Raw genomic sequence first — 26,766 nt, 5'->3', positions numbered from 1 at the left:
TTTGTAGATGTTTAAAGGACTTTAATGATTTTGCAAGTTTATCATTATAATAATAAAATAATAAATGACCTACAAAGAACATTTGGTTGCTGTAACAACTAGAATACCAAAGGAAGTAAGAAAGATTTTAAACTTGAAACTATTATGAAATCCACTTACCTTTGAGAACTCATGACTTCAAAGATCATTACAAACTAACAAAACCATATTAATTAGTGTGTCCTATGTCTAATAAAAATCCATAATAATTTTTACCCAATGATTGTCGTAATTTGTCACTTTTTTTTTAAGGATGAGCACCAATTTTGTCAAATCAGGTCTTTCATGCAAACCATGCTTAAAAGAAATTGATTCAAAACTGTGCTTCAGCTAATGCATACGACGAAAACTATTCTGTTACTTATACAGACAAAAGCATGTGCAACATTAAACCAAGGCAGTCTCATTATTCTACCTTAATTTTTCTTGTTAGAGCATAATTATTGCATTCAAGTATGTCAGAGTGATTGTCACTATCATGAGGAGTCTGTGAAAGATTGGAAAATGGTGTTTAACCAATAAATTACAAAACTGGAATCGTAATGTAAAGAATAATCTTATTTAAATCTTGAAAAAGTTAAAAAAAAAAAAAGATAAGAATAAACTTGAAGAATTTCCCAGAAAAGTCCTTACCTGGCAATCACAGGGTGATTTGAATTTTGAAATGCATTTTCCATTATTTTACTCAAAAGCTGTTACATTTTGTCCAGGCGTCCAGACTTTGTACTGTATACCTACACAAAATGTAACAGTTTCCGAGTAAAATGAAACATTTAGAAAACAATGAATACTAAAGCGCTCAACTTCCGTAAAGACAGTTTAAATTTACATATAACTGAAGCTACTTTAATGAAAGTAACTAAAATAAATTTGGTATGAGGCAAGTATTTCATACTGTGTACAGAATTCCACAAAAGAGGTGAGGGAGGGAATGGTGGTGGGTTATCGGGTGGGAGACGGGGGTTCACTTCCCACTGACTTCCCAGATATGCCACTGGGACTGGGCTCGGTTGATTTTTCTTTTTCACTATGTTTCACCCGTTTGCTTTCACTTATACTTGATTCGCCCGAATCACTTCTTTTTGTTACGGTAAAATACCTATCGAGTGTTCTGCTTCTTCGCACCTTGGATTGTTTGTTTCTACAAATTTCTTAAGATTTTCCCGTGTTTCACACCACTTCCTGATTTCTGTGGATGACAGTGACAAAGTCAGCACTGTTTCCACCTCATCCTTGGATGAAGAAAGTTCCTCTAACTCACCTCTCTTTGCCTCTTCGAGCATTTCCTTCAATTCAACCGCTGTCAACACCTCGTCGTGTTCGTCAATCAGTTTGTTTATGTCTTCATGATCTACCTTCAGCCCCATGGTTTTGCCAAATGACACGATCTCCTCTACAGTTTGGTCCTCAAGAACGAAACCTTCGAAGTCACATTCAAGAACGCAGTCAGGCCATAGTTTTCTCCATGCAGAATTGAGCGTTCTTTTGTGATGCCCTGCCATACTTTATTAATGAGCTTAAGCAGCTGACGATGTCAAAATGCTCCCTCCAAAACTCCTTAAGGGTCAGGTTTGTTGCTTCGGTAACATCGACACAATGTCGATGAAGTCAAACTGTCTGTCCAACAACTCGTGATCGTTCATGTCCCTCGGATGGGTAGGTGCATTGTCCTTTAAAAGTACGGCTTTGAGTGACAATCCAGACTTTGTTAAACCACTGCAAAAGCAAAGCCTGTGTGACCCTGGCTTTATTGTTGGACTTCCATATGACACCCAGCTGCCTCTTCTGCACATTATGTTTCTTAAATGCTCGTGGATTCTCGGAATAATAAACCAGCAATGGCTTTATTTTTAAATTCCCCGCTGCATTAGCCCAGAATAAAAGCGTAAGGCGGTCTTATTGGCTTATGTCCTGGCATTTTCTTTTCTTTGGATGTAATATAGGTCTTCTTTGGCATCTTCTTCCAAATAAGATCTGTCTCATCACAGCTGAATACTTGTTGGGGCTGGTAGCCCTGAGAATCCACAAAACTTTTAAACGTCTTCACATAATCTTCAGCTGCCTTTGTATCTGCACTTTGTATCTGGACCGAACATTCTACGATCCAATTAAATTTAATATTCTATGATCATGCCTACTTAAAATCCTATCTATTTCCCTTGTCAGTGACTATGTTTCTATTGCACAGAGTAATAAAGGTCTTAAGTACCATCAAAAGGCTTTGCTCTCTATTGATGGGGCCATTTTATAAACCAGCAAACAGCCACCTCTCTCTCTCTCCACACTGCAGCTACTCTTTTTCTTACTAATCTCTCAATCCCTCAGTTACAGTCCAATGTATCCTCTAAGTAACAAAAATTCTCTACACATAAAAACTACCTTCAACTCCCTTTTCTTTATATTTTTTTTGTAATATACTTTTGGCATTACAAATCCCTTATTACTGCACACGTATATTTTGTAATCGTGAGCACCTTTTGTAACTCCACCTATTACATTTGGTACACATTACCGAGTTCCCCATAACTTTTCCAAAACAACAAGATGCTTAAGAAAGCAGGACAACTGAAAAATTGATAGAGAAACCAAGTGTATTCACAAGTCGTCCAAATCCCATAAATGAGAAGTTCACAAAAGATACAATTTAACAGTAAAGAAAAAGCTTGCATGTTTTAATGAAAATTTCATGTTCTTTTATTCACTAAAATTCCTGAACAAACATTATTTTAATATCCAATTAAATAACTTAATTCACAAAAATTACAAATGGAAAAATATACATAACTTTGAGTCTCATGAACAAAACTCTTGTCTCCTACTGCACAAATATTGGATAGCCTTACTTACAAAAATGTTCAGTGGCCTTACAGTACTGTACTGTAAAATAAATAATTTCACAAAACTGATTTAGGTATAGTATACAGTATCTAAAATGAACTGGAAGTGGGTACAGTTAGTTCTACGGTAAGTGCTGTAAACGTTTGTCATGAAGCGATTCATTCAGTAATTTGTAAAGCTTCTACTGGTCTATGAAAATGCTTTCATTATATAATTACCAGCAATTTCTAGAAATAAAATGTGCTTCTCTAGCAAAAGTCACTCAGTGTATATATATAGCCATGCAGCTTACCGAATTGAAGACTTCTCCGGTCTATGGAAAGCAGAAGCACAAAAACACCAGATAAGTAAACATTAAAGCTGTATAAGGGGGTAATCATTTATGGTTAAGGCTTTGGAATGACAATCAGCATAACACAGAGGTTATGAAAAAGCTATTCACCGAGAATAATTAATTAATTATAAAATTGTTGCATTTCAAGGACTTCATTCATTCATCAGTCATAACCTATATGAGAGAGGGAAAAAAGTTTTTTCATAATCATGTTTAAGATGCTGTAGACCATTAAGGAGCAATGCTTGAAAACTTATGGTTTATTTGTATGGGATTTCATATTGCTAGACAGATCGTATGAACTTTCATGCAAATAAGAATTGGTTCGAAGTATAACAGTGAAGTTCAAATGCTGCTTCAGTAATCACTGCAGCTATAAAACTCAAGCTGGTAAAAGATCCAAGCTCCCTGAGTTATTGAAAAACCCATAAGAACACTAAAAGGCCATTCAATTTAATACTAAATTCAAAGGGAGACTACAGAAATTATTATAAGATATGATATTCACTGCTCAGAACTATGAATTCATGGCATGGATCTGCTTTCCCAATACAGTACTGAGAAATGCATTATATCAACAGCTATTCTCATTACAAATAGATCATAGGCTTGACATTTAGTAACCCCATTATGTTTAAATCAGTAAAAACTAAGGCAACATATACTGTACAGAACATATCAATGCTCTGGATATAACTTTAGCAATTGAAATTTACTAATCTCCCAGTTTCATCCATTCTCTAAGTAATGATGCAGATATCACTTGGAGAAATTGCTTCTTAGTAAAATGCTCTAATGATGCCTTTAATATCCTCATTATGTATTCTGAATATCTATGTAATCGAAATGAATTCGGCAGCAACAATTTTTATTTACTGGTGTGAACGGCAATGCAACATATAAGAGTACTTTCTACATAGCAACTGCATTTGCTGTACATGCAAACTTTATTCTGTTTAACCAGTTTTTAAATTATGATCATTCCATTAAAATTCTGTCAAAGAGAAAGTGCAGTATTTGATTTTCCAAAAGAAACTGTATTTTTGTGCAATTTATAAATTGAGGACGAGAACAGAGTACAGAAAAAATGCTGTGTATAATGGTTATTACTTAATAAATGATCACAGTATTTCTGTGATCAACATATCAGCAGCAGCTGAAATACTTCAACTCAAATAATCCAGTATAGGTAACCTTCTGTTCTGTCCAACATAATAAGAGAAACAAAAACAGTAAAAGCAAATTATGAGGATGTGAACAGCATGTGCATAACTAGAAAAAGTACTTAATCAAAAGAGTACCTCTAAGAAAATTAAGAAATCTGAGAAGTGGACACTGAAATGGTTTGAAGGCGCATTTGAATACTTCACCATACATTATACTTCCATCAGCAAGTATCATATTTTTTGGAAAATATTTACCTTCCTGTCATGGAATTCTACACTGACTGTTACTGCTTCCATAAGAGCAGATTCATGTCCTCAAGTTCAATATAATACTTTACTCTGAAAAATCATACTTCTAATTCTTATTTCATGTAGCTATTGCACAGCATAATAATGAAATATTACAGCTCAGAATACATATACTGTAGGGTATTCATATCTAAACTTTAATGGCTAGCTCTCATAAATTTATTGGGACTAGGCTTTATAAATTCATTAGACATTCAATGAAGTTGCTCTTCATGTTAATTATTTATTTTCATCTACCTGTAAATAGTAGTTTTTCAAAAACTAAATTTTCCATTACAAACCCATTACAAACCTATTACTTTACATTAGTCTTGTGCATCTGCACAAACTTTGACACTTTATGGAAGCAGAAATTCTCCAGTCATGGTTACTAATTGTGTTGTCTGGACCAGCTGTCAGTAACAGAGGGGTTAGTAGGGGCAGTACCTGTATAGTAATGGTTTTATGAAAGAACATAATTTCAAAACTTAATTGTTTCATCATAAAACCACTACTACTCACATTAGTCTGAATACCTATTTAGGTAGCAAGGTTTCTGTAGCTGCTGACCCATGGCATACATTTTAAAAGAACAAGAATCTAGAGGAGAGCCAAAGAACTGCAGAAATGTGTTGAACTCAAAAGTCTTGGAAACCTACAACAAGTCACAAATTGGACTGGAAATAGTTGAAAATGAAGTGTTTGTTACACTGCCTGCCCCATTTTTCTTTCAGGGACTGAATGCTCTCTGCATGCTGCTCCCATAGGGGAAAACTGAGAAGATATTTAGAAATTCATAGTTTAAATGCAGAAGTAGGTATAAAAGAGGATGATGAAAATTCTCTGGTGCTAGTGTTTACATCAGAACACTAAAACTTTCTGCTGTCATCAGAGAGGTTAAAACAGTCATGATTTTGTGATCATTCACCTTCACTCAGGGTGCTTCGTCATTGGAAGTACTATTACAGTAGTAGTAGTATTAGTGCAGTAATAGTTTTACTATAAGCTCATATACTAACATCTTATCTATGGTATTCTCATCATACACTCTGCCAGTGAACAAAGACAGTGAGGACCTCCTGTCTGAAATGTCTGTCCTTCCAGGACAGATACTCATGACTCTAAATGAACTTTGGAGTAGGTCTTCCTCCTGTTTGAAGCTAGAATGAGCCACTTTGGAGAGCATCCCTATTTTATAATATCTCTCTCCATCTAAATATATATAGATATATATAAAATACTGTTTCAGTTCAGAAGCACCATGGGTTTGCTGTAACTCTTCTTTAAATTACTGCACTGTGACCCCTATTCTGAAGTTCCTTTTTTTTGGGTCTCCTTTCACTTGAATCTTTTTCTTGGTAAAGCAGAAAACCTTGCTCAAAGAGGAAAGTTAACTGAAGGATATCTTCAAGATTCACTGGATATTTAGCAAAATACTACAACAAGTACCCAATAAAAATAATGACCTTAATAATAAGTTTACAACTGCTCTAACAGGAATATACTTGGAAGCAAAGTAGCAAGACACAAAATGCAGACTATACTTTGCACTTTGGGTAAATAAATGACTTACGTTGTTTAATATACAGAATGGAATCAACCTTATAGCAAATGGATATACATATTTACTATGCATTAACTTACAGAAATGGGTAACTATGCAATGAATAGCACAAGACCAAAAAATTCAATTACAGATACTTACAATACATCATAAAAACCAAGAAAAAAGTGAATATGATGGCTGATCCAAAATAAGTTCAAACATAGCCTGCAGTAGCTGAGAGCTAATGAAGCTGGGCAATTAATGAAACCAAGACAAGTGAGGGAAACCTCATTCACTGTAAGGATGCCAGGAGCTACAAACTTGGGAATTCTCATAAAGAATGAAATGAAATACTTTAAATACCTAAATATTAAGAGCATAGATTTATACCTATATATGATGAGGAGTATCAAAAATGGGAATTTAAACTGGAGAGCAGTTTTTAAGGTGTTTACACTTGGGCAGACACAAAGCGACTCACTCTGCCAGTAAAGGGCCCGTGGAGCCCAGATGCACGGAGGGCCAGGTGGAACTGGAGGAATTTTTGTTTTTTTCTGGAGTGTCATAAAGTTTGTGCAGATGGAAACACTGTTAATGTAAATGAACGGGTTTGTAACGGAGCAACGTGTTTCATTCTTGCAAAACCTTTTATGTGATAAATAACAATTTAAAAATGAATAATGCATTGGCACACAACTTGTGGATAAGGTAACTCTGGGAGAGAAATCTAAGGCCTTCAAACCTGACAATGAGAGGAATAAAAGAATTTACAGAATATTTATGTTTTCTGTTTCATGCAACACAAACTAAAACCTTAAGACATGTAATTCTGAATGAAAGACCTGTCTAGTTTCCATGTCCTTTTGAAACCCGTGAAAAAATGTGACAATTTCATATCTGAAGTCTTGTGAAATTTATACCTGCTGAGGGAGCTATCATCACAATAGCTTTGCTAGTGCTTACACTAGCAAATATTTTGTGATGAAATAACGTAATGTCTCAATGACGAATCATTTATAAAAGCCATGAAGGGGTTAATTATTATAAGAAATAAAACAAACAAAACAAAATTGTCAGCTTTCACTATTAAAGTTTTAATAAGTCAATAATGTGAATATTCTCAACACTATAAATGTCAGGTAAATTCTGTGCAATGGTCTTGAAATACAAAACTTACACATACTGATATGGCCAACATCAGAAGTTGACTGTACTCTAGAATGTAGTGGTTCTTTTGCCTACATCAAAATGGACTCCTTTTCAGCAACATGACAAAATACCCATTCCTGAGAGCCTTTTCACTCAGTGGAAAGTATCCAACTGGCTAATAATTTTATTTTTGATAATGTACATGTATTTCCAACGATAGTAACTTAAATTTAATGAGGTCATGGTCCATAAAAAATTATGCTGTACTGTACTTTAATAAGATGCACATTCCAAGGATTACAGTGGCAATACAAGAGTAAATATATAAGAAATACTTCATACTGTCTTCTTAGGAGGGAATAACGATGCATGCAAAAACTATAAAGAAAAAAAGGAAAGGATAATGCCAAGATCATAGGTCAAAATACATTAAAAATGCTAGCACATAACCTAACAAATAAAAACGAAAAGTAACGGAAAGAACTTACCGTAATGGCACAGCACATGAGAGCATGCTCATTCATCTCTTTGGCCATCATTTTAAAAAGCTGTTTTCTTTTTTCAAAGTCATCTGTGTAGCCGCCAACGGTCAGATCCAGATGAGCCGAGACGCCCGACGTCAAATCAACAAGTGCGTCGCTGAGGTTTCCTCCCTGGGGAATGAGGTCTTCGGTTAATAAGTTTAAACGTTTCAAAGCAGTGATGAAATCAAGGGGCTGAAATCGTGATGGAAACCGTAATTAACCTAAATACTAATCAGTGAAAACAATTGGTAGTGAATTCAGCCTAAACTGTCTCCTGATGATAAGGAAAACTGTATTTACAATTTACATAGAATATTTTTTCGTTGCCTATCAAAATAGTTTTTGAATTCCAACATAATTATATACAAATAGTTACCACTATCATTGCATAATAATTTTCAAACAATTAAATAAATAGCAAAATACCTCCAAGGCTTCATACGATCCATGCAACTTGGCATACGCTTTTTCTAACAAGGCGCACCAAAACTCCCCTTTTTCCCTAGAGTGGGTAAATAACAACTGGCCCTCTATCGTTGGCAGCAGATCATCAATCACGACATCTACCCATTCCCCAAATCTCCAGAAACGAAAGTGGAAGATGCCTGGGTGCAAATCTCCATATTCTTGATCTTTGTAGTCTGGTATAACCTGGATTCAGAGAGAGAGAGAGAGAGAGAGAGATGACCTATTAATAAGCAAGGATAAGTCTAAAATAACTTTTAAAGAAAGGGAGAATGTCTATTACTAAGAAAGGATAAGTCTAAAACCACTTTTAAGGAGAGAGAGAAAATTATCTATTACTAAGTAAGGATAAGTCTAAAATAACTATTAAAGAGAGAATTATCTATTACTAAGCAAGGATAAGTCTAAAATAACTATTAAAGAGAGGATTAACTATTACTAAGCAAGGATAAGTCTAAAATCACTTCTAAAGTAACTACACTGATGCAAAACCTTTGATGGATAACCGATACTTATAGAAACGTCTTCGAATGCTAAAAAAAAAAAAAGTCAGCAACACATCTGAGAAAGGGAAGGCTACTCACCCTATGCCATAGTTCTTTTACACCTGTTAGCGTGGCGCATGCTGCGACGAACCAGCAGTTACCTAGTTGTCCTTGAGTTACATCATTCGCACTGACTCCTTCTACAAATAGCCTTGGGTTGTCTACTGTCTCCTGAAAAGTAAGATTGCTTTAAGAAAGCATCGCAGTCAAAGTTTCTGCAAACCTGACTTTTGAAATATGTAGGCTAAAATCACCTCTTTCGTATAAATTTCACATCAATTTCATGACATACTTGCTACGGATATTATTTTAGTCACTCTTTCAAAGCTCTGTTTCATATCGACTTCTTTATATACAAATGCTATCTAAACAGTGACAATGGCTCATTCTTGAAAGAGAGTAAGTTACACACGCAGTGCTTACATGCGGTCTTTTCCAAGTGACCACGCCTGGTGGCTGTTTTGAGAAGAATAACGTTGAATCATGTGGGGGAAACTTTGGGTCGCTGAACTTCTCTCCTGGAAATAACACAACTTTCATTAATTTCTGTATATCAAAAAACGACAAATTTTTAAAGTAATTTGTATTTTTCCTAACATACAAACCTGAGGTCTTTACGTATGGGATTAACTTTCCCAAATGTAAAGACCTCAGGTTTGAATGTTAGGAATAATACAAACTACTTTAAAAATTGTCATTTGTTTCTGAACGAATGCAAACTCTGGGTCTTTGCATATGGGATTAACTTCCACCGAGCTGGAATATCAAAGTTAAACATGCCTGGGTATCCGGCATGTATCAAATCACTCTAATGACCTACATGAAATTTAAATCAATTATTTTCCGATGAGGTTTCGTCATGACGGTGGGATGCAGAAGTAAACGGCCGATAATTATTTTACCGGCCAAAACACCATGTTTTATTTCCAATTCAAAATTTCAAATCACATGCTTTACAATCATCAGAGGCGCTAGTGATTAAACATAGAAAATGAGTAAACATAGAGATAAACGGTAAGCTTAAATAAACTTTGATACCCCCCTAGCAATTTGAAATTGCAAGTCTTGGGTTTATACTTAACAAATTATGGCTGAACATCACACAGCCACTGTAAATGTCACAATGATATTTAAACGATAACATTATATTTACTTTCACTCACTACTTGTGACCTTTTAAATCACAAGGGTAATTACATCACAACAATGACATCACGGTATAAAATTGCGATGACATCATTTTATACTCGAATGCCACGCAACATCACATCTGCGGATAACGACTCCAGAGTAACGAAAAGTCTCTGTACTCGTTATTCGTCTTGTCTAATTGAGCTATGCACGAACATATAATGTATAAGCACATTTACATTGAAAAGTATATGTTCCCTTGTTTTAACAAGACTGACATCTACAAAGACCATTTAGCCATGTAAAGTCAAGGAAATTGAGAAGTAAAGAATTAACTGTGAGAGAGATATGAAAAAGATAATAATAAAATCAGAGAAGTAAAGAATTAACTATGAGAGAAATAAAAATGATACTAAAATAAATAAGATAAAAAAGTAAAAATAAAAAGGTTGCTTCGAAAAGGTTTATCTCATACACCAAGTAAGGCAACATTAATAACATTCTAATGATGATCTAAATCTATATTGTAAATCAGAGCCTAGATAGTACTTTTTCTATTACTTGGGGAATACTGTAGGTCTTCGCAGATACAACTGACAGCTCTTAAATATGAGCACAATTACATTAAGCAGCGTTAATGATAACTTATATGAGCAAAAGTATTTTTTTTTACTTAAAAGTCTTATATAGTGGTGGCAAAGACACACAGTATGTCCTATTAAATTTTGAACCTTAGAACAATGCTAGAACCAAAGTCATTACCAAAATTACAGTAGCAACTAATGAAGAAGCAATGTAATGTGGTATCAATAAGATTCTTTAAAACACACACGTGCACACACAAGCAAAGACCTGCAAATAATGGCAAAAGAAGTGAAAGACACAAATAAAATGGCCCTCCACATAAAACATATGTATCATTACCGTTCACAGATTCCAGTGACAGACAATCTGGACTCAAGCATACCTGCCCGTGAGATCACGTTCAAAATTCACAAAGCCTTTCAAACAATAACTTGACCGAATTGAACTGAATTGAATATAGAATTTAGGCCAAAGGTTATTCAACGCTGAGACGGAAATTAACAGTAAAAGGTCTGAAATGTGTCACAGGAGGAAAACCTCGCAGCTGCACTATGAATCAACTGTTAGGAGAGGGTGGAGAGTAAGATGGAAGAAAGATAATATGAAAGGAGGTAGAGTAAAAGGAACGAAAGGGGTTGCAGCTAGGGGCCGAAGGCACGCCGCAAAGAACCCTAACTAATGCCTACAATGCACCGCATTGGGGTGCTCTGACGGCACTACCTAACCTGATACCTGGCGAGACTGACTCACCTCTGTTGATGCACTCCTTCCTGAGCTTGGAATATTTTTGTCCTTGGAATGGGGTGGCATTGCTGAAGAGGCCCATCGTGGCCCTGATTTACATCTTCCAGATCTTCCACTCCTCTCGCAGTTCCTTGTTTTCAGAGATCTCTGTCGCTGTACAAGTAGTCCTGACTCCTTTTCGCGCCCCTTGATTTCTTTATACGTTGTTATCCCGAAGGTTCAGGTCCAAAATCGAAAGGAGGTCTTTGGTGTACTGAAATAATAAAGTTCAATTATTACTGGAATCCTTTATACACACTATACAGATTATTATATATAATATATCTATTAAAACTGGCGTCACAACATCTAGGTTGTTAACGCCGACACTACAAAGAGCAAACAGAAAGTCTACCAGCGAAACCCTCTCAAACTTTCACACCAACAATGAATACTGAACAAAGAGAAGAAAAAACTTGACACATAATATGAAGGAACAAAAATAGTAACACTGATACGATTACTAAGCACCGCATAAAAGAGTGTTATCAGGAGCTGATAAAACAGAAATAAATCCCAGTTTCCGCACTCTTCCGGGAACATTACACTGCTAATGGAAAGTTTGAACAAACACAGAAATCAGGGATATTTGGTTTTCCTCACAATACGGGAACTTGCAAATTTAAGCCCAAAATTTAAAGGATAGAATAAAATAAGGAGAATTTCATTGACAATGATGACATAGAGCGGCAGCATCAGAACGTGAAGCAACGGCTTTTCACACCTTACTCCGAAAAAATAACAGAGCTCGAATATGAAAAAAGCAACTGTGTATACGTACACGTACACATACACACACACATATGAAAATACACACAAACATACATATATATATATATATATATGTATAACTGAATCACGAAAATATGGAATGTGATGAATATATAACTAGGGGTAAATGCCACGTAGGAAAGTGAAACAAGGGAGTGGTGCTAGGCCTTTCGACTTACTGTCCTTTACTTAGCAGGCTGCTAAGTAAAGGACAGTAAGTCGAAAGGCCTAGCACCACTCTATCGTTTCACTTTCCTACGATTCATTACCCTCCAGTATTGAAGAAAATCATGATAAAGAGGCATGGGAAAAGAGAATATTTGGGGAGGTGACCATTCCGCTTTCATGAATTGCTTCCCTTCATCTAAATACAAACCATCATTTCTCGTTGCGTTTCATTATGAGAGACTTCTCTGAAAAAAGAAAAAAAAGTCCCAGAAGAAAGAAAGCAAATGAACCACCATTTTGCTGTCTTCTTTAACTCGATTTTAGTTTTCTGTAAAAGGAAACTATTGAGGTGGCTATCTGTCCGTCCGTCCGCACTTTCTGCAAATTGGTATGTTGATCATCCACCCTCCAGTCATCAAACATACCAAATTTCAGCCCTCTAACCTCAGCAGTTTCTATTTTATTTAAGGTTAAAGTTAGCCATGATCGTGCGTCTGGCACCGCTATAGGTGCCAACAACACAGGACACCACCAGGCCGTGGCTGAAAGTTTCATGATCCGTGGCTGAGAGTTTCATATTCCATGGCTGAGAGTTTCATATTCCTTGCCTGAGAGTTTCATATTCCTTGGCTGAGAGTTTCATATTCCTAGCTGAGACTTTCATATTCCTAGCTGAGAGTTTCATATTCCTAGCTGAGAGTTTCATATTCCTTGGCTGAGAGTTTCATATTCCTAGCTGAGAGTTTCGTACAACATTATACGCTGTACAGAAAACTCGACTGCGCCTAAGAACCTTAGGCGCATTTTTTACTTGTCTGTTATGTCTGGTCTTAACTGGTCTGAAAACGAGCAAAAAAGCGTTAACTCGACCAGGATACAACACTTCTTTACCCACTGGCCTTCAAAACTTGAAAAGAAAAAAAAAAAGACTGAATAACTTCCTTTACCTGGCCACAAGGATCTACTCTAGGAACGCCATGAAAGGCACCGTGTTTACAGATATCAACGAATATCCATGGGTCTTCTATGTCAGCCTCTCTCTCTCTCTCTCTCTCTCTCTCTCTCTCTCTCTCTCTCTCTCTCTCTCTCTCTCTCTCTCTCTCTCAGGAAAGATTTGCTTTCAAACAGATTTGCGGCAATATAATAAAATCTTACTGGAAAATCAAGATTTAAGAAAATATATTAGAAAAGCCTACTGAAGTCAGGTGGAAATGAGAAGGTTTATCACACAGATGCAAGGCAAAAATTTCACAAAGTCCACATACAAAATTATAGTAATTTCAAAAATGCAAAATGGCAATACGCACCATCTTTGAGTGTTTATTCATTTACCCCTTTTTTCACCCCAAAATCATCAAATCAACGATAAAAATGCCCAACATTAGTGAATGAAATTTTCACTTTGTACCTTGGAGCTGACAATTATGGCAAATTTCCACCACTGGACCTAATTACATTCGGTCAATTAATACATATACAAAACAAACGCATGCACTGCAATAAGCAGACAATAACGCCGTCCAATACCATGCTATTCAACAGAAGGAACCATGATTCACAACGCAAAGTAACATGAAGAAGAACGGATGATGATTACAGAATCACCCATGCGCACGCGGAGGCAATGCGTCCCTCCCTGGATTTCAAGATGAGAAAACACACTCTCATGCCGGCGCCAAGGCTGGATGAAAGAATAGGTTACAGCTCCCCTCCCTTGCTAAATATAAAAGGAAGCAATGGGTCATGTGAATAATAAATGCGAGACATTGTAGCTTGGTGGGTGTGGCGTGATCGTCTGAGAGGAGGAACCCGCGCAGAATCTCAGGAAACACTTGAGAAACTCTTCTGGATCACTTATCCAACTCGGCAAATGAGCTTCTCTGTCTGACAAACTATTGCACACCTTCTCCAGGGATCTGAAGTTTCAACAGGGCAATTCAAGTTTGAATCACACTACTGTAGAGTAAATTCTATAAGTATATACCTCCACTCTTCTCTGTGTTGTTGCAACATCATTTTATTATGAACAGACTTCTATTATATAGCTTCATGAGTATTTCTGTTTTAAAGAAAAGGAAAGCTACTTCATTTTGATGAACAGACTTGTTTCTCTATAGCCTCATGTCTGCTTCTGTTTTGTGAAAAAGGAAAACTATTCCATTTTGTCGTTTTTCTTACAGCTTAATAAGAAAGTGAGGTAATTTATTGTATCTCGTCCTATTAGTCTGTTACCCGGGTTTTTAAGAAAATAATGAAATGGGAAATGGTGAAGTTATCTTTGACAGTTGAAACAGATGGTCTATAAAAAGCGTACTGCATAGCCTTCATTTGCTGAAAAATATTTTACCCGAACATTTATCAACTTGTATTTTTGTCAGTCATATGTTCTTTACCTGTTTTGACTTTCTAAATACTTAACATCATGAAAACTGGAGAAGATAAGAAACAATAAACACAAAAAGGCGGAGGGGGATCACGCCGAAAACCACATCACATTTTGACGAGGCTAACAACCTCTGATAAAGTCGTTGTGGTCATGACGATAGTCCTAGGAGGAGCCGTAAAAGAAAATCAATTTTGGGGCCTAAAAATCAACGGCGCCCTTCCGCCTCTACCTCAGGGAAAAGATTGGGAAGTCACCGCTCACGAATTTTCCAGTGACACGCAAAGTCTATAAAGTTTTATCTTACATAGAGATCAATAGAGAATCATACACCTGCATGAACGATATCGTCTTTAAAAATGTCCCTGGTATACGTTCATTGATTTATTTGAAGTACCACCATTACAAATACAGTATTCACTGCATGGAAAGCCATCAATCGCAAGAAGAGGCAATTTCACTCGGCGTTATCGTAGCCAATTGCATGCTGGTGATTCTTGCGCGTCATATAGCCTAAGCCGTTTTCTATCGGGGCACTCTTGGAAAATAACTCCAAAACTGGCTAAAGTTGGGCATTCTGGATTTCGTTACGAAAACCTAATATCAGAAATGATTCGCTGCGCTTGCGTTGCAACTTCTATTGAAATATTTAAATATCTAGAGATTGAAAGAGTTGCTGCAACGCATTCTAGACTCAACGGAAAGCTCGCTGTGAAATTGTCCCCACAGAACCTTTCCAAAGCCGTGTATACCAACTGCATTTTAAGGCTCGAAACAGCAGCCACTGAACATGTCTGATGTTCTTTTAAAGCTTTAATTTCCATTTAAAGGTTTAAGACTAATATAAAATCTGAAGATTCCTGTACATACGAAAGGAACACTGAAGATGTCTCACTGAGGTGTCGGCTCATGCACGCTAAATTTGCCCGAAACAAAATGTCATGGTATCTTATTCTCGCTTGCGAAGAAATACTGTTAAAATGCAAAATTTCCTCTCGCTACTTATAGTCATGTCTTACCGAAGAGCAGATCCACTCAACCGAACAGACAGATGAACGTATTTCTACGTCCATCTATGACTGATATAGCAAAGGGGAAGGGAGGTTGGAGTTAGTGTCATTAAAGGTTCTTTGCAGCGTCCCTTCGACCCCTAGCTGTAACCCCTTTCATTCCTTTTACTGTACCTCCATTCATATTACCTTTCTTCCATTTCGCTATCCACTCTCTCCTGACAATTATTTCATAGTGCAACTGTGAGGTTTTCCTCCTGTTACACCTAGCAAACCTACCTACTCTCAATTTCCTTTCCAGAGCTGAATGACCTCGTAGGTCCCATTGCTTGGCCCTTTGGTCTAAACTCCATATTCCAATCCATTCCTGTAGCAAAGGGGATACAGGAAAACATCGTGGAAGAACTTAGAATATATATTTTTAATCTGATCGTAATGATTAGCTGCGACAGAACAACAATTCATGCTAAATTTAGTTTCTGAACAATTCTCGTGAAAACTCATCGCTACCGACGGCACAGCTTGTTCGCTGCAAATGCTCAAATAATTGCCAGACTTGTGACCACTCCTGCTTTACTGCATTTGAGGAAAAAGTTCATTTGAACGGTTGCGTTCATCTGGCATAGCTGTCAGCGTCCTGGTACATACAACTGGTTTTATGGGATGTTAGAATCAGTGGTCGCTGTTTTCAAAATGTATCACATTAGAACCAAGTCGCATTGGATACCGCTGTGATATTCTTTTACATGTATCAAACTTACTCCAATCTTCACGCTGCAATGAACCTCAAGCAATGCCTACAGAGCACCGCGTGTGGTGTACTGACAGCACTATTCCGGGGTCTTCCTGCTATAGACACAATAGTTTAAAAAATAAAACAATGGCTGTCTCAAGTCTCTATTTAACTGCAACGGTCGTACCATCATCATGTTTAAAAATACCCTGTGATAAACGTCACTTAGTATAGAAAAAAATGCTGTTTGTGCGTATGAAATCTCGCAAGTTGTTCGCAATAACTAGACTCCCTCACGCTCAAACAGGAGGTATAAAGACCACTTCATTCACTAAGCCAATTTACTTCCAGGAAGAGCAAAGTCATCCATCACCACAACCAGATCACGCCACGTTACAGAAAGAGTTTTCAGCCTTCAAGTTTTCTTTATAAAATATTAATCAATGCGACTTCTATCATGTTAACAGCTTAGTCGATTCATCCCTACCTAACCTTCTTTACACTCGTAATGAAACAGTAGAGCAATACCATTTCAGAGAAAGATATGTATAACAACGCCATTTCAGAGAAAGATATGTAGAGTATTCTTTGGAATATTTTCATCCTCAGCAATCTTAACTGAGATGTGTGTAGATATACGGGTCTATTTCTTAGTAGATTTGTGTTTTTATATTTCAAGGTGTAAAATGCAGTGTTAGGCCACTAAAATTTGACGTGTCTTTGAAAGTTACGTATTCGACCGTAACTACTACTCACCGTTAAACTAATGTCTTTCAAATGCTCTTATTACTGGATTTTCCTCAAACAAAATATTAATTTTATATGTAATCTTAACTGATATTTGTATTGGGTTACTGAGAACGTCCTCATAAGCATAAAGAAAATTGCTTTACTTCCTGAATGAGTAAAACATATTGCAGGATCGTAAATGATATAAGTCCACAATCTGGAACCACTCTTTCTAACAATACTGCCTCGATGAGCCTTCAGATATAGATCTGAAGGCTCGCCGGATGGCAATATTGTCAGAAAGAGTGGTTCCAGGTTGTGGATTTAGGCTATATCATTTACGATCCTGCTATCTGTATTACTCTTTCAGGAACCACAACAATTTTCTTTATGCTTATGAGGACGTTCTCGGTAACCTTATACAAATTCCAGTTAAGATTACATAAAATTAAGATGACTTTAATATTCCGTCTGAGGAAAATTCAGTATAAGAACATTTGAAAGACATTAGTTTAACGAGGAGTTGAAGTTACGTTCGAATAAAAAATTTTCAAAGAGACATCAAATTTCAGTGGCATAACACTGCATTTTACAACTTAAAATATAAGAACACAAATCTACAAAAAAATAAGGCTATATCTATCAAAGCATAACACAGCATTTTACAACTTAAGAAATATGAACACAAATATACTATAAAAATATGACCATATATCTATCACAGCAGTTACGCAGACGCTGCCTAGATATCTGATGTAGAGTTCAATTATCTTCTTCCCAGTTAAAACCACTTATGGCGAGAGACAGCACGGTCTACAATGCTAATTAATTAACCATATAGATGAATTTTATTTTACACACATCGTTATTTAAAAGATGAGCGGAAACCACACAGGCCAAAATGAATGATTTTTTTCAAGAAGCGAAGCTCTACGGGTCTGGTATTGTCCTTCCAAGAGAAGTACTGAATGGCTAACGTTACATGTACACCATTTCGCCCGTACCAAACACCTGTGTCAATATTTTATACATCTGCGACAGCTCGTCCTGAGAGTTTTCTGTACCGCGCACAATCAAGGCCACTGAAAATACATCTATCTTTCGGTGGTTTCGGCATAATGCTGTGTGAGCCGCGGCCCATGAAACTTTAACCACCGCCAGGTGGTGGCCTGTCCTATATCGATCCCAGACGCACGATCATGGCTAACTTTCATCTTAAATAAAATAAAAACTACTAAGGCTAGTGGGCTGCAATTTGGTATGTTTGGTGATTCGGGGGTGGATGAATAAGAAACCAATTTACAGCCCTCTAGCCTTAGTAGTTTTTAAGATCTGCGGCCGGACAGAAAAAGTGCGGACAGAAAAAGTGCGGACGGACAGACAAAACCTGGCACAATAGTTTTCTTTTACAGAAAACTAAAATCACTCTTATGTGCTATACATGCTATCGAAATATACATCTAAACATTAACCTATTGCTGATAATAACGTGAATACATAAATGAAAGAATAAAGAAAAATAGGATAGGTTAAACTAAAAAAAAAAAAATAAATAAGTCTCGGGAAGGATGGCTATAAGACTGCATAACATAGAGAAATGCAAACTCCCCAACGCCTTGAAGAGAGAGAGAGAGAGAGAGAGAGAGAGAGAGAGAGAGAGAGAGAGAGAGAGAGAGAGAGAGAGAGAGAGGTAAATGTTTAACATACAAAATGTGACGTTGTAATTACGCTGCACGAACACAAACAAACAATAATTAAAAGCTTCCACCAAAGCCTCAGAATTTCCTTCAACTCGACAAGAAAATTACGCTTATTATATTTGACTTGGATCACTACGCAAACATTATAATGACTACTCAAACATGCACGATATTACAATGATGAATACGTAAAAAATGAAAGCCTTCATCATTCTACTTCAAGTAATCAGGGCAATAATAATCGGCATTTTTCACAAGGTCTCTTCCTTGTGAACAAACCCAGTAATTGTGCACTTGACTGCTGTGCAGTGTAAATGTCCAGGTTCTTTCTGACGCCACACAGGGCCTAGCGCGATTTCCTTGCTGCTGTAGGTTTATGGTGATTATGACAGTCAAATATTTTAGCAAAAACCATCAGAAGTTTTTTTTAGCTAAACCTTGTTTCTCGTAAAATGGCGTCTGGGAAAATCAAGCAAGAGTGAAGTAATTGCAGTCATCGTCTCCCTGCTACACCAAGAATAAAAATTCGAAGCACCCCGTAGGAGGGTAGTGCCGTCATTGCACCTCATGCGGTGCACTGTAGGCATTACTTGAGGTTCTTTGCAGCGTGCCTTGGGCCCATAGCTGCGACAGTCTTTCGCTCCTTTTACTATACCTCCTTACGCATTCTCTTTCTTCCATCTTACTTTCCACCCTCTCCTAACAGTTGATTCACAGCGCAACTGCTTTGAGGTTTTTCTCCTGTTCCACCTTTCAAACCTTCAACTGTCAATTTCCGTTTCAGCGCTGAATGACCTCATAGGTCCAAGTTCTTGGCCTCTGGCCCTAAATTCTATATTCGATTGAAAATTCGAAGCAAGAGACTTCCTTCCAAAGTCTTGAACCTTATATGCATCCACATCAGCGTCACCAGAAGACGTCTGACGCTCTTGCACACAAACACACACACAAACACACACAGAGGCCATCTTCTGTGTCCCGCTGTTTGTTTCGTGTTTCACTCATATCAAATGACACCAGGAACAGCAAAAACAACTGCAAAGACTCTGACAATAGCGATAATTAGAACCTTATGTTGAGATTCTTGCCAACTGGCTTCTTTCAGAGAGTTACACGTCGCTTCATTTACTTCATATCTGCGCGACTTACTAAATAGCAAAAAATATATATCCGAAAATTCGTATTTACTGTTACAGAAAATTTAAAAAAAAAGGTCACATCACTTTATATCTGCACGACTTAACTAAATAAAAATATATATATCCGAAAATTCATATTTTACGGTTACAGAAGATTTTAACATAAGAGGTCACAGAATCCACTCATATTACCCAGTCCCTCAAGGAAAGCCAAGAACATGACATATTTTTAATTAATTTGTATTTTTCGCAACTAACAAACCTGCGGTCTTAACATTAGGATAAATCTTCTGGCGCCAGCTGGAAAGCGGTAAAAATAAAATAATATAATTGTATATGCAAGGAGTGTGCTGATGTTTTTAGGTATTACAAAGAGAGAGAGAGAGAAAAAAAAAAAAAACACGTATCAGGAAAGGATGGAACAATGACCATCCTGCCTCTAGAAACATTTACGTACAAGTATACAACCACTAATATATCATTCTGCATGCACAAGCACATAAACACGCACACAAATTTTATTCAGCTACAAAATTTTCTTAACTGTTCCAAGAACTTTCCACACTAGGGAGATTAACAAATAGGCCCTTCCAATGCAACTGGTTGTATTCTTTCCAAGCTACAGAACCCACGCTGGACTTCTTAAGAGAGCACGGGGGGGGGGCCCTCTCCGTTAAAATCCCATCGACCTCTGCTGACCTAAGCAGTGAATTAGAAACAAGGGTTAGGAAGGGCATGGGGCTAGCAACCGCATTCCTAAATGACTTGCTGAGAACCAAAAAGTTAAAACTGTAGGAGCCCAGCCACTAGCGGACCCAGAAAAATTTCATGGGGGTTGGCTACCAGTTTTCAATATATATATATCCATTATTATTATCATTATTATTATTATTATTATTTTTCTCAGAAAGTTATTATTTATATAAAAGATTTTATATTTTTTCCCATTTTAATATTTCTCATTTATGTTATTTCATTATCTAAATCTTCAGTATTATTATATTGTCATTATTTTTCATGGGGGAGGGGGCCACGTGTCCAGGTCCCCCCGCCCCCCTGGATCGGCTAGAGGGCCCAGCCCCTCCACGGGAAAACTGGCGCACAATGAAGGACATACATTACGAAATCCAGAGCAGAAAGATGACACATATCCCCAGTATTGTAAACTCCAAGGACAAAACGAATCGCCATCATAAATTCCAGGCATAAACTTTTCTGGAGAAGTAAGATCAATTTGCCCACAAGTGAGATAAAGTGGCGTAGCCTCAATGGCCCTACACCATAATGAATAGTGAAAAGCCTTTGTAGACAGATTATGAATAGGTTAGCGATCCAATATCGACCAAGAGCCACCCGGGACAGCTGCTGAAGCGAGTGATTACATGGCAGTATCAAGGGAGAGGTCGACTAATATAACACCTGCCGCGTCACGGCATTCTCTAACAATTCAGGAAACAGATGACGATGTGCTTCCGTTGTTTCGGATGCTGTGAAATTTCATTACCACGAAGCATTTCGAAACCGTGGAGGCATCCGTATGGCTTCGTTCACCGAGATGAAGACCAATGGATCGTTCGCGAACAGTCCTTACGAACTGGAAGACAATCATTCAGGATTTCCCCCAAGGTGCCGAAGAAACTTAACACCTACGTCATACAACAGAATCTTCTAAAAAAAAAAAAAAACTTAATCGATACGGAACGTCCGTCATCACTTCAGCATGACGTCACTTCCTCCATGTGCATGTTATGAAGAGCATTTCGTAATCAGCATCAAAGGAAGACAAACTTGTACGCCTGTTTATTTCTTTGTCGCCATCGTTACAATCAATAAGGAATGTGCCAGACAGCGGCAGCGAGGAGGAGGAGGAGGAGGAGGAGGAGGAGGAGGAGGAGGAGGAGGAGGAGGAGGAGGAGGAGGAGGAGGCAGCACCTCCCATACCCTTTACAGATGAAGCCTAAAGCAAATGGCCAGTGAAACACTTAAGATTTCCTATTTTTAGTTTTTATTTCTTTCCTTTATTTATATTCTGATATATCTGAATGCAGCAGTCCGTCTGCTTACAGAGAGAGAGAGAGAGAGAGAGAGAGAGAGAGAGAGAGAGAGAGAGAGAGAGAGAGAGAGAGAGTCTAGAATTTAGGCCAAATAGAAACTGACAGTCAAAAGGTTTGCAAGGTGTAACAGGTGGAAAACCTCAAAAGCAGTTGCACTGTGAATCAACTGTTAGGAGAGGGTGGAAAGTAAGATGGAAGAAAGGTAATATGAATGGAGGTACAGTAAAAGGAAAGAAAGAGGTTGCTGCTAGGGACCGAAGGGACGCTGCAAAGAACCTTTAATAAAGCCTACAGTGCACCGCGTGAGGTGCACTGACGGCACTAACCCCCTACAGGGCCCAATGGATAATGACATTATGTTTGACCTGTGTTATTCTACTCAGTTAAGTTGTCACAGGTTACAGTATCATTTCGAGGCGCTATAATATTGCGTTCACTCGTAACATCCCATCGAACTTCTGTAATGACACTGTCATTACACTCTGTAATGATATTGTCATAACATATCATCGCATTCTGTAATAGTCCTGACGCTTAATTACAATAATTGTCGCCTTGGTTCATACGTTAACGTCATTTGCGTTCATGATGTTCAGTTGTGCTCCATCATCATTTCTTGTTATACTCGTAACATTTTATCACTTCAATCATCATCAAAATAGGTCAAGTCAGTTCTTAATACGTGACTCTGATACAACGCATACCTGAAGAGTTGCACAGCACTTGTGAAAAATCACAATTTTTTAAAAAGTAAATTGTATCTTTCCTAACTATACAAACCTGAGGTCCTTTACATTAGGAATCACTCCCAGCTTCGCTGAAAGTAATTCTTCCTAATGTAAAGGATCGATGGTTTGTATATCGTGTCGCAACAAACACTCTCCTACGAAACTTCGATCAAAGTATTTTTAGCGAATACACCCACACAAAAATCTCTAGCCTTCTATATTTCAACACCAGCACACCCTCTCAACAAATACTGCAGCTGTACTTAATATCGAAGAATCCATATCCTACGTTACCGAGAAAGAGTCCATAAGTATTCTGACGTACGAATCGACGTGAACAGAAAGCAACGGAATCTTTCACTCGTTTTGCGGAGGACGAAACTACAACTTTATTATTATGTTCTGCAATCTGCGGCGAGTGCAAAACTGGTAGGACTTTCTTGGTTGAATTGCCATTAAATTGCAATGGAGTCAGATCTTATATTAATAAGATATCACTGAAATGTATGCACAAAGATATATTATCTTCTCAACTAAATATGTTTAACTCAATGCTAACAAAAAGATCATATTTCAAACACGGTATCGGAAAACCTAAATCGCAAAACTGCAAAAAAAAAAAAAAAAAAATACACGCAACCTGGGCTGGAAAATGCAACCTGAACTGAAAAGGAATAAAAAGCTTCAGCATTCTCCAACGATTTCCGACTGAAAAGATTTACAATACCCATTCTTGCAATTCCTCTGCGAATATTAAAGTATATATGCGAAGCGCAGAAAGATTACTAGAACGAAGATAAATAACCAGGGCAATATAACACACCAGTCATTTCCTTACAGTTGAAACCTTGTATAGTGAGTAACAAGTTAGTATTATATATGATTACAAACAAATACAGGGAAAATAAAAAGTACGGTTTTAAAATGATTTAAATGGGCTGACGAATGGCCAACAAAACTTTCATCCTATACCTTTGAAAGAAGGTATAAACACTCTCACTGTAAATTACTGAGAGAGAGAGAGAGAGAGAGAGAGAGAGAGAGAGAGAGAGAGAGAGAGAGAGAGAGAGAGAGAGAGAGAGAGAGAGAGATGTCAAGTGTTAAATAATTTTCTGCCATTAAAGCATTCTACATAAAGTCTACATACCTACACAGATAAGTACATGATTCACCCCTCCATATTTCTTGTTTAATTTAATTACCCCTAATCGTCTTCTGCTGATCGCACTTAATGGCGAACCGCCTTCTTCTCAATTATTAAGATCCTGCAACTTTGTAGGCGTCAATGCCACTGTTACACAGTTCCTCCTTATTTCTCCGTCTCCTCTCCGGTCCAATTCTTCGATTATTCTATCAAATGTTTTCTGTGTCAAGGTTGCTAGAATTCTAACTTGTCTAGGAGCGAACACTTCGTTCTAGCTAATACAATTGCCTCTATTATTACTATTATTATTATTATTATTATTATTATTATTATTATTATTATTATTATTATGATTATTTCAGTAGATGAAACCCATTCACTTGGAACAAGCACACCAAAGGAGCCACTGCCTTGAAATTCAACCTTCCAAAGAACGTTGGTTTCAACCTTCCACCGCAGCAGACCCCCCGACACTGCAGCAGTAACTGATCATGCTACAGAGCCAGTGATTTTTCATCACCGTGGGGGAGACGCGAACCCGCCGCGACATCCCGGTGGCATGCCGTGTATTCTTTTCCTTATATTATCTATTGAATTCTTCTCTTGGGCCTATTCGTCCCTCTCTGGAGTATTCGTCTCAAAATTTGTCTCCCTCCTCGATCATTTGATACCAAGTCTCATTCATCTCCCGATCTTCTTCCTCTCATCTGGTAGGTTGATTCTCTATCTCTGTACTGTAGAGACTACTTCAGTCACAAATCTCTGTACTGTAGAGACTACTTCACAGTCACAAATCTCTGTACTGTAGAGACTACTTCAGTCACAAATCTCTGTACTGTAGAGACTACTTCAGTCAGTGTTCTATTGACCTCATACCGAGAATTTCTTCAACTCACAGAGGGGCCCCTTTACAGTCGGTCAGGCCACTTCATTCCACAGAAATCGGAAAATCTACTCTATGTAATAGAATCAGTGACCTGTTTCTTTCGTGTTATTACCAAGGTTTTGGATCATCTTCAATTTTCCCAGACGCACGATCCATGGCTAACCTAAACCTTAAATAGAATAAAAACTATTGAGACTAGAGGGCTGCAATTTTGGTATGTTTGATCACTGGAGGGTGGATGATCAACATACCAATTTACAGCCCTCTAGCCTCAGTAGTTTTTAAGATCTGAGGTCGGACGGATAGACAAAAAACTATCTCAACAGTTTTCTTTTACTGAAAACTAAAGAGAATAGGAATTTTGAAGTTCATACCTCCAGTGAATGGAAATTTCTCGGCTGCTCTGAGTTTTTGGAAAGGTAAGATGTGAGAACGCTAACCATATATTTCATTGATAATAATAATAATAATAATAATAATAATAATAATAATAATAATAATAATAATAATAATAATAATAATAATAATAATGCTGTTAGACTAACATTGAAGAGTTCGCCAGTAATAAGCTAAAGTTAAAACTGCATTCATCTAAAATGAAAATTTTGATTTTATCAAATAAAAACACATTTTGTGTTGAGTGACACCTAAATTTTCTGTTTTCACGCCAAGAGATATTCTTAAAGATTACAAAATGCCCTTAAATTCAAATAATAAACTATGATCCCGGAAAACAATGGGGAAACCTCTGACTTTCAAGTTCAATGTCCGAAAATGATCACACAGTTTTCGTGACCCATTTATCAAAGAGGAATCCGGAGAGAAAAAAAAAAAAATGCACTGGAGACATCAATTCTCGGTTATCAACATTCTTACCATTAGGCCAACGACTGTTATCGCCGTGATATTACGCTCGATCTAGCATATTCCAGCCATTCCTACCAATTTGCAAGAGGCGCACTGGAAAATGTAAAAAACGAGGCAGGATTCATAAAAGATAATGAACAGAGTTCGCGTGTTCCTCAGCAAGCAATCTGGGGCAGCCACCTTCATTAACCTTATTCATGCGATAGCGAAGTCAGTATCTTAGCATTACGGATGAAAGGGAATATTCTTTCGACTTTTTTTTTTTTTGTCTGGGGGGGTGGGGTGGGTGGAGGGAGAGAGGGGGCATAAAGTATGTGAAACGCAAAATAACATACTTAGCTGGGACAGACCTGATGGAAGAATGTCAGAGTTAGAAACTGTCTGGGATCAAATTAAATACTCAAACCCAAAATTTTTGTACATTATCATATCTCCAGAACACCATTGTCCTTGCTTTGTGATTTTGTGTACAAACAGTTACTAAGTTAATTTATAGCTATGTATCATTGCGCAATACATATATGTACATATTCAAATACAAATAAACTAAAGTACATCACACTAATCACATATATCTGACTAAAATCATCAATACGTTCATATATAAACATGAGAGATGATAAACATGATATATGAGGATGGATCTATTTATGTATATATACATATATATATATATATATATATATATATATATATATATATATATATATATATATATATATATATATATATATATATATATATATATATATATATATATATATATATATATATATATATATATATACATACATATATATATATATATATATATATATATATATATATATATATATATATATATATATATATATATGTACGGAATGAAATAAATCCCTTTTCCTTCTTTGAAGCAAAATAAGCCAAGTAACAACCCCACTTTTCTACCGGAGGGAATGGGTTCTAATCCAGACACGGTAGGGGAGGCTTCTTCATTGATCTCAATTTGAGATTCAAGGAAATCGACAAAAAGTTAATGTGATCAATACAAATAGACGTTCCTGGTTGATTTGACCTTTGAC

General features: G+C 37.0%; 1 protein-coding gene across 7 annotated transcripts in view; it reads right to left on the bottom strand.

The window, feature by feature from the left end:
* LOC136855664 (calpain-5-like) overlaps positions 1 to 26,766 on the bottom strand; it is a 118,440-nt gene that overhangs the window by 38,001 nt on the left and 53,673 nt on the right. For 3 of the 7 annotated variants that reach the window (XM_067132875.1, XM_067132876.1, XM_067132880.1), the window contains exons 2-7: positions 11,361 to 11,607; positions 9,318 to 9,412; positions 8,934 to 9,065; positions 8,311 to 8,535; positions 7,849 to 8,013; positions 3,170 to 3,190 (exon numbers count right to left, since the gene is read on the bottom strand). In XM_067132875.1, coding sequence (XP_066988976.1) covers positions 3,170 to 3,190; positions 7,849 to 8,013; positions 8,311 to 8,535; positions 8,934 to 9,065; positions 9,318 to 9,412; positions 11,361 to 11,436 — 714 coding nt within the window. In that variant the 5' untranslated portion in view covers positions 11,437 to 11,607. Of the gene's footprint in view, positions 1 to 3,169; positions 3,191 to 7,848; positions 8,014 to 8,310; positions 8,536 to 8,933; positions 9,066 to 9,317; positions 9,413 to 11,360; positions 11,608 to 11,748; positions 11,844 to 26,766 lie in introns of those variants that run through there. The other 4 variants (XM_067132881.1, XM_067132878.1, XM_067132879.1 and 1 more) reach the window with 2 other exon arrangements.

Source organism: Macrobrachium rosenbergii, chromosome 32 (assembly GCF_040412425.1).
Source record: "Macrobrachium rosenbergii isolate ZJJX-2024 chromosome 32, ASM4041242v1, whole genome shotgun sequence".
NCBI lineage: Eukaryota > Metazoa > Arthropoda > Malacostraca > Decapoda > Palaemonidae > Macrobrachium > Macrobrachium rosenbergii.
This window is presented reverse-complemented; position numbering and strand designations above follow the sequence as displayed.